Source organism: Bactrocera tryoni, chromosome 5 (assembly GCF_016617805.1).
Source record: "Bactrocera tryoni isolate S06 chromosome 5, CSIRO_BtryS06_freeze2, whole genome shotgun sequence".
In the NCBI taxonomy this organism is placed as follows: Eukaryota; Metazoa; Arthropoda; class Insecta; order Diptera; family Tephritidae; genus Bactrocera; species Bactrocera tryoni.
The window spans coordinates 35,394,305-35,403,323 of record NC_052503.1 but is presented as its reverse complement, the minus strand read 5'-3'; the positions used below and the strand labels follow the sequence as shown (position 1 = coordinate 35,403,323).

Here is a 9,019-nt window from a genome sequence, read left to right as displayed (position 1 = left end):
AGCAGAATCGTGCTGTAAAATCTATTACTCTTTATTGAAAAGAGTAGATACTTCAGAAAAACTGTAGTCTCAGTTTTAATTTTATTTATTAAGGGAAGATAATATAGCGTTTTAAATGGTACAACTTATTATTCAGATAACACAACGAACCGACGTTTTAAGCTGTCCAAGTGATATCACTGTGAGGATGGACCTCTTAATCTAACCTAACCTAATATTAGAAAATGAGTCAGATAGGTCAAATATGCAAGAAGAAGAATTAAAGTCATGATATATGCAAAAAAAAATGGCAATGTTATATTTAAAGCCAATAAAACAGATAGATGCAGATGTCTCAGCAAAGAGAAATGTTAGGTTCACCTAAAGATATTATGTCAAAGCAGGGACTATCAGTATTAACACTAACAATAATGGCAGCCTCGACATCCAATGCAGAATAACTCTTGACAACAGGTGCTACTTCGGACTGAGTAAGCAATTGAGAAGTAAATTCTTCTCTCGAACAAAAACCAAACTCTATAAGTCACACAATACTCCCGTCCTGCTATATAGTGCAGAGGCATGGACGATGACAGCATCTAATGAATCGGCGTTACGAGTTTTCGAGAAAAAGATGCTGCGGGAGATTTATGGTTCTTTGCGAGTTGTCCACGGCGAATGCAGCATTCGATGGAACGATGAGCTATATGAGATATGCGACGACATTAACATAATTCAACGAAATAAAATACAGCGGCTACGCTGGCTAGGTCGGGGCGCCCATATGGACGAAAACACTCCAGCTCTGAAAGTATTTGACGCCGTATCCGCCGGGGGAAGCAGAGGAAGACGAAGACCTCCACTCCGTTGGAAGGACCAGGTGAGAAAGGCATGGTTTCGCTTGGAATCACCAATTAGCGCCACGTTGCGAAAAGAGGAAATGACAGGCGCGCTGTTGTTAACATGGCTATAATTGCGTAAACGGTGTATACGCCAGCAAAGAAGATAGTCCTTACGACTAGTATATGGAACAAGATTTAACATAGAACACTTACGGATGTCTTAATTATTTAGACCATCATTTAAAAAGCTGAGAGCACTTTCCGATTTCAAACCCATTGCACTAACATGACACCACAGTTGAGCTTAGGATCAATAACAGCAAAAGTAAGATTAAGCACATCGTCCTAGATCCTTTAAGATTCAGTGACGTATCTATTCAATCGTAACTAAATTGTTTCAGACCCCTGGTAAGATACTGTATTGAACTATGCTAAATATAGTATAGTTTTTGCATGATTAAGTGATTTAGTTTATCGAAAGCTTAGCTAAAAAGCTGTCAGGATCAGTGTATACAGTATGCAAATCTATTGATGCAAACTTCGTAGAAACTGAAAGAATTATTTGAACTGTGATAATTGTTTCAAAAGGTTTGAATATCTCCGATATTTATCCAATTCTCGATATTCGGATCCGAGTATGTACGTAAACTCCGATGATGTCTGCCGCCGAACACCTACACAGTGAAGTCTCAATTTTTTCTGGTTTCTTCTGGAATATATCGTTTAAAGCAGAGTCGTCTCCCAGGAGCATAAAGAGCGCATTCCTTGATTATGTCAACGACAACACCGACCAGGCTATGGATACAATTGTCTGCGGATACAAACTGAACGCCATTCACAGTGGAGCCATTAACGCGTTTACCGACTCACTACCGGTAAATAGCGTATCTGGAGTTAAACCATTAGAAAACGAACAATGAAATTGAAATCCGGATGACTGTCTGTCCGTTCGCTGTAACTTGAATAAATGTTGAGATATCTTGATGAAACGTGGCATGCGGGTTTCTTAGTACAAAAAAATACGAGTTCGTAGATGGGCGTAATCGGATCGCAGTAGCAAGTGTCACCTGTGAGCACTTCAGCTACAACAACTAAATATTATAAGAACTCCTATCGGCAGTGTGAAAATGGATGAAATCGGCAGATGACCCCGCTGACTCCCCATACAACAGTACTGTTCAAAACCGCTAGAAGCGCAATAAATCATAAAATAATTTTATTTATTTTATAATATTAGGTTGTCAAAAAAGTCTTGTGGTATTTTCGCTAGTTGGCGCTGAAAGCGCGTAGTTCTTGTTTTATTCGTCGCATCGGGTCTATACCTTTTTGGAAAGCTCATTTCACGTGCTAACTCGTGTGTTTTTGATTGATTGTCGTTTCTTTTAAGTCGTTCGTGAGTTAGCAAGCGTCGCAAACATGGAGCAAATAGAAGAGAAAATACGGCATATTTTACAGTACCACTACGATAAAGGCAAAAAATGCATCTCAAGCCGCCAATAAAATTTGTGCAGTTTATGGACCCGATACAGTTTCCATTTCCACCGCACAACGATGGTTTCAACGTTTTCGTTCTGGTGCAGAGGTGGTCGAAGATTCGCCACGCTCCGGAAGGCCTGTCGTCGAAAATTGCGATAAAATCGCTGAATTGGTCGAAAGAGACCGACATAGTAGCAGTCGTAGCATCGGTCAAGAGCTGGGCATGAGTCATGAAAAATTCATTTCAATTTCAATAAAAACAAAAAAAAATCAATAAAAATACCGCAAGACCTTTTTGACAACCCATTATGTATAAAATAAATTTTACCTTCGAGATGGTGTGAGAAGGTTTTATGGGAGACGGTGTGAAAATTGTAAGATGGGCATGGCACCGCCCACTTTTTAAGAAATCACATATCTCGGATTCCGACCGACCGATTTCGACTAAACATAGTACGTGGCATGCTTCTCATATTCCTATGTCAGAGAGTAAAAATGGGCGAAATCGGACCACTTCTACTTCCCATATAACATAATTTGATTATTTCACTTTCCAGTACACAAACCAAGAAGTGATTGATAAAATGGGATAAAATTATGCATGATTAACATGCCACCTTATGGCCAAAAATTTACCGGCAAAAATAATTTAATTAAAAATGTCATATTTACATGTCCGCACGTTCATAACCCCATATGAAATCATTGGAAAAAATTTTAAAACAAAAAAACCAATAATTGTTTTTTAACACACTATTTATTACATTAATATTATATGTAATGTTCAGAATTGTGGTAAATATAATTACAATGCTATTGTAAACAGATCTGGTATTTATTTGCGTATATTAGCTATGACATTTTTGTCTTGGGAAGGTGGATTAGATGAGTTATTGAGCAAAGCTGTGAGTGTTGCATGCGATGAGCTTAACGTGCTGGGCTTTGCAAGTGGATTTGCATCGCTGGAGCTGGTGGCTATATTGCTGCTGCCAACATTAGCATTATTTTTATTGCTTTTGTTGAGAAAAGTGTTAATCGGTGAAGCTGTGCTTACTGTGTTGGTTGAGCTCATTGCTTTAATACTAGTAGCACTGTTACCGCCACTATTGTTATTCTGTGCGGCAATACCTTGTAGCAGAGCATTTCGTAAGNGACTATTGCCTTGTGTGCCGGCACCAACCGAAAAGGAGTTCGTAATCAAACCTCGGCTCTTTATGTTCAGGGTCCACGAAGAACAACTTCATCTTTTATAATCATAAATTCGGGCACCGTAAACGTATTCATAATACTGATATCAATATTAGCTTTGGTCCGATATAGTTCATGAGTTTGTTTTAGTTTGCACACTTCTTCATATATTAAAAATAGAAAGCGTGAATTACGATTTGTGCCGCTTCTCGTGCATGAACTTAACCAATCGCGATCTTCATTATCAGACGTGGCATGGTTCTGGGTGTTTTGCTGGCCAAACGTTCTTTATATCGATGCCAAGGCAAAGCGATTAGCCTGTACATCTAACACAAATTTGGATTGTTACTGAGATATATTGCGTATTCAGAAAATTTGTCTACGCACTTACAGGTGCAGGTGCAACAGTTAATGAGCGGTGTGTTGCCTCTGTTGATTTGATGATGGAGTTAAGAATCGTTTTTTACATTTCCCGTACCCTCTGGTGTGGTAGAGGCAGCACTTGGATTGATTGTCTGCTAGCTGTTGTTGTGCGGCGACTGTTAGTAGTTTCTTGGCGGGTAATTCACTAAAATTCCACATGTTTAGGTGGTGGACGTCCTGACTGCAGAAACGCAAACTGGTTGTCTCACCAACAGGATATTAATGGTGTAATATTTTTGGTGCTAACAGAAACACAAGCAAGCGGCTGCTTTAAGTACGATATGGATTATATTGTGCTTTAGCGTTCTCCAGTAATGCACAAAGACATCTTTTGCAGCTAAGAATAGGTTATAAGAAGGATTGATAAAATATACACAATGTGAATGTTAGAAGTGCTTACAATCTCTTCAGATACTACGTTTTGTCCTAAATTCTCCTTTATGTTCTTAAATGGGACACAAAGAGTACGTCTTCAAGTACCAACATTTATTGAAGCATGTAGAAAGATGAGGGAAATTGATTTTTTGATTTTAGGAAATTAGGTATGTATGTACTAGAGTACCTCCATATAATGTTTAATGACGACATCTATTTCATGGGTAAAAAGATTGTTACACACTAATACGTAGGAGTTCGAGAACATAGCTGATTCAACAGTTGCTCTCCTGCAATGCCGCTAACTTGCAGGACAGCAACCCCGTTGTCTCAGCCTTTGTAACATTGTTTCAGCCATATGTGGAGTGGTCACATATTTCTACAAATTAAGCACGAAACTATAATTGAATATAACTTTTGATGCGACTATAGAATTTCACTCACAGTAGAATCATTTGACAGGATGCTGGTCATATTCATAGTATTAACGTTATTAACGCTTGCCAGTGTTGGCGCGATTGATTGTTGTACTGTTTGTTGGGTCGTTTGGCTTTCTAATTTCATTGCTGGGGGACTCGCTACGCTTGTAACCATTGAGTGTGTAGTTTGATTGGAACAGTTGGAGTCATCTGAAGATGATTGCACGCCACCAGGTGATCTATTAGCCTCCGTTGAAGAAGCGGAAGACGATCCAGCATCGCTTAAAATTTTCCAGCGCGTTTAGAATTACCATGTCCGGCAATTTTTTTATTGCCAGTAACACAATGGAACTTCGGTCGCGCTTTTACGTCACTGATGTGATTTACCTCAATACTAACAGGTATGAAGAAATATGAAAGTTCTGTATCGATATTTTACATCCTTTGCTCTGCTAACCAGGTATCTCATTTATTTACATATGCAAATTAACCCAGCATATCCGTGCGCAGTTGCGAGCAAACAGCACATTTCATCCCCAAATCAAAACAACTTTTTGTGTTGTATACATATGCATATGTAAATACAAAACGAAAAAACGGTTTTAAATAAATTGCTAATTAGAACATTCTGTTGCCCATACATGAAGACGGTAATATGGGTTCACCGATTTCTAATTTACGTTCCTCATTAAGCACTTTAAATAATTCGCATTATCCACCTTCCATCCATATTTTCCTCATCATCAATTTCAATTGTCAAGAGTCCACTTCCCTTGGGCTCTTAAGTTGAATGTTTCTGTTTTAAAACCTGTAACCGTAAAATCATCCATATAAAACCATTGGATCCTTTATAGTCGATAGGTCGTTCGTAATTTTCGTTTACTTCAATTCCAAGTATATCGGGGACCATAAATGCAAACAGCCAACCGACTAAAGGCGTAGTACAATGAGTGTAACTGGACTCTTTGTGATAAAACAACCAACATCTAATCAGGTACATTTTCTGACCAAAACGGATATCGTTGGAAAGCTTCTGAAATGTCGGCAACATTTTCAAAATCATAGCTGGTTGGGTATTTAAATGATTTCTGTATATGAATTAGTAACACAAAGTTCAGGACACTCTTCGAATTTCGAGCGTAACCAAAGAAACGAAACTGTATTGCCTCACAATGAACCAACTCTTGATTGGCATACGCAGTGCATCCAAACATAAAATGTATCCTCACCAGCTGAATAAATACAATCAAAATGTTGTGCTCATTTTACTACCATGGACCACTGCCACCGGGTAATAAACTAGGGAAAATACATACGCCGACGACCGGCTTTAGTATACATTCAGTGCGTCCACTAGCCATACCAACTAAACAACGTTGCCCTTTTGGTTGTACCGTCAATCATCTATATTCTCAGGACATATCGTAACCATTCCAGATAACTGTAGGGAATACTCCATTACCATCCCCATGCTGGCCTAAATTTTTAATTGAAGCCCAGTTGTTTTGTTTCCTTGTTGTGTTCGTAAAAATCTATACCACGTTTTAAATCCTGTAATAGCAAACGATTCCGTTTCTGCTCTTCCAACCATTTTCGCCTTTCCTCTTGTAATTCGGTTGCGGCTTTCCACTTTGCTTGTATAAATTACAGAAACAACTTTCTAATTTTTTAGTTTTAAAAATATATTACAACTATTAAACGTAAACAAACACAATTTAACTCGATATTTTGACTTTAATTTCGAAAACACTTCATTTGCCAACTCAGAGTTTGTACGTAATTAGAATTTGTTTATGTCCGTTGTAAAAATAATTTTTATTAACCGTGCGATTCTGTACTGTAATATAGTCTCAAGTCTCTAACCGTGCGATTCTGTACTCTGATACTGTCTCAAGTCTCTATATTTGAGATTTTAAGTTAGAGCCAATTTTTGAGACTTGAGACGATTGTGCTATTCTGTAAGTGACAGTCACAAAATCTATCACATTTAATTATTCAGAGATGTTTTTACACTTGAATGAAAATAAATATATCGATAACAAATATTAAATTTTCTATCGCATAGTCGAAAAACATAATTATCAATTAAAACAAAAATATATGTTTTCTTTGTTTCATAATATTTACGAAATTAATGTAAAATTGATTTATTTTTAACCTTTTCGTGTTTGAGTTGCTTACAAAACAGAAAATAACTGCAATCGATTAATATCGATGATGATCGCTGTTCAGTATATTCAAAATGGCAGACAAGAGTTCTTTTTGGTTTTGTGAACCTGCTAATTACCAGGTATCAAGTTTGAGTCAATATTTTGAGACTAACGCTTGAGACTGTTTAGTGAATAGTAACTAGTCACAAATTGAGACTTTACCTCAAAATGTCTCAAATAGAGGCTAGAGACGGGTTACAGAATCCCGTTATAATTTAATTAATTGATAATTTTATTAATTTGTCTAAATTTAATTTATATTAACAAAAATTATTAAAAAATTAATAAATTTAGAACAATACTTATACTTTACCGGTTTTTAATATAATTGAAATTAATAACATGATAAAATATTCTGATTTTCTAAGCATACATGGGAAAGTAAATAAAAGGCCGACGGAGCGTAATTCTAGCAATTTGTAATTCTTTTCGAATCATTCTTTATTTCGAAAAGCCCAAACTATAAAATATTTTGTAAACTGGTATTTGGCAACACTTGCGGCAAATTCGAAATGTCAAATTTAGCCGGTTTAGAGCAGAGTTGCACTTTTAAGTTTTCGGTACAAGTTGTACGAGCAAGTCACGGCTACTGAAATTCCCCTGTAAGTCACCTATTCGTTAATTCAGCGGTTATTTATCCTACCGCGCTACCAAATAGTCCTTTAAAAGTTTCTGAGTTTTTAAAAACCCTATTAACAATCCTAACTGAAACTCATATGTACGTATAATCGTTCGTCTTTTTCTTAAGCCTTTTGAGTTGTACGATGTGTATGTATATGCTAGTCTCTGCGCTGATTCTAATATATTGTTAAGATTTTGGTAGCCGTGACTTCCTGGGTTTTATTTATTTTAAATAAACGATATGTGGTATTGGGAACCGCGGCAATTCGTGAATTGATTGAACATGAAGTTAGAATAATCAATTTGGTATTATGACATAGTATAATATATGTGCAACGATGCTCTCTTAAAGATGATGGCTCTACCGAATTCCGTTGGTTGAACATGATGTGCGAAAAGCGAGAGAATTACATATTCAAAAATATTTTTGTTGCACTTTAAATTTTTATTTATAGTACGGCTGATTTTTTTTATGTATTTTCAATATTTTTTCGATCCTGTATTTGGGATTAGAAAGTTGCTATTTTGAAGGTAATTTATCACCAGCTAAATCATTCGCTACAGACTGCAAAAAGATAACAGGATAGGGTCATGCAAAATGGATAAAGAACCCAACCATGCTGTGGAAGTTTTAGCGTGCCTGCTGATATTGCCGGCCGGGCGTTTTCTGGTGATCCATATTCCTCCTCTTATGGACCAAAGCTGACCGCTTCAGAGCAGGTGAATCATCGGAAGGTGCAATTGTTGAGTATGAGTTCGAATTAAAAGTTCCTTTGTCACAGCTAATTGTTGATGATCCCCTGCCAATCGCACAAAATATGTATGTATATAGCCAAATCTATGTGACAGCCAATTCTGGGTTGGCCACCGCTTATCCCATCTGTAGGCGACTCGACCACAACTGCTTGCGATTGACATTAACTTAAGTGACCCCCACTTTTTATAACCACTAATAATGCGCTTGCGAGCAGCCCTTCGAAGATGAAAATTTGGTTCATGAGTGGTTTCGGACTTCTTTTGGTATCCCTTCTTATTTAAATGGTTGCAAGCGATTTTTTTGCATTGTTTAGTTTTCCTTTTTTTTGATATTTTCGACAGATCGTCTTCTAGAAAGAGCGAATTTTTGACATTAAAAATTTCCGAAATGGAATTGACGAAACCAAATTTTAAAAATTCTTACAGCTTCAAGACACGCATAAACATAAAATATGGCTTCGTTTCTCTTCGGTGTCCGTCTTTGACGCGTGCTCAAAGGACATTTAGTCAAGCAAACAGAAAAGTGTCTGAAAATTAAATAAAGAATCTTATCTAAATAATTGAAAGTCCGTTGGAAAGTCGGAGGCCCCTACAAACCCGATATTGACCCGATGTAACTGCAGTAGTACGTTCCCACGGCTGTTGGGGCTGCGGTATCGGAATGGACATGAATTTTTATCAGGTGAAAGGCTGTCAACTCTGCAGCATTCCCTCCTTGATCTCAAAATTT

At 37.2% G+C, this 9,019-nt stretch overlaps 1 protein-coding gene and 1 pseudogene across 1 annotated transcript in view; both read right to left on the bottom strand.

The window, feature by feature from the left end:
- Nucleotides 1–4,991, bottom strand: part of LOC120779164 — a gene marked incomplete at its 5' end in the record, with an annotated part of 62,610 nt that extends 57,619 nt beyond the window's left edge. Inside the window, one exon of the mRNA XM_040111389.1 lies at nucleotides 4,728–4,991. Within this exon, the coding sequence (XP_039967323.1) occupies nucleotides 4,728–4,991 (264 nt within the window). The remainder of the gene's footprint in view (nucleotides 1–4,727) is intronic.
- A 325-nt stretch (nucleotides 4,992–5,316) lies between these two features.
- On the bottom strand, nucleotides 5,317–8,958 carry LOC120777125 (annotated as a pseudogene).
- Nucleotides 8,959–9,019: the final 61 nt, after the last annotated feature.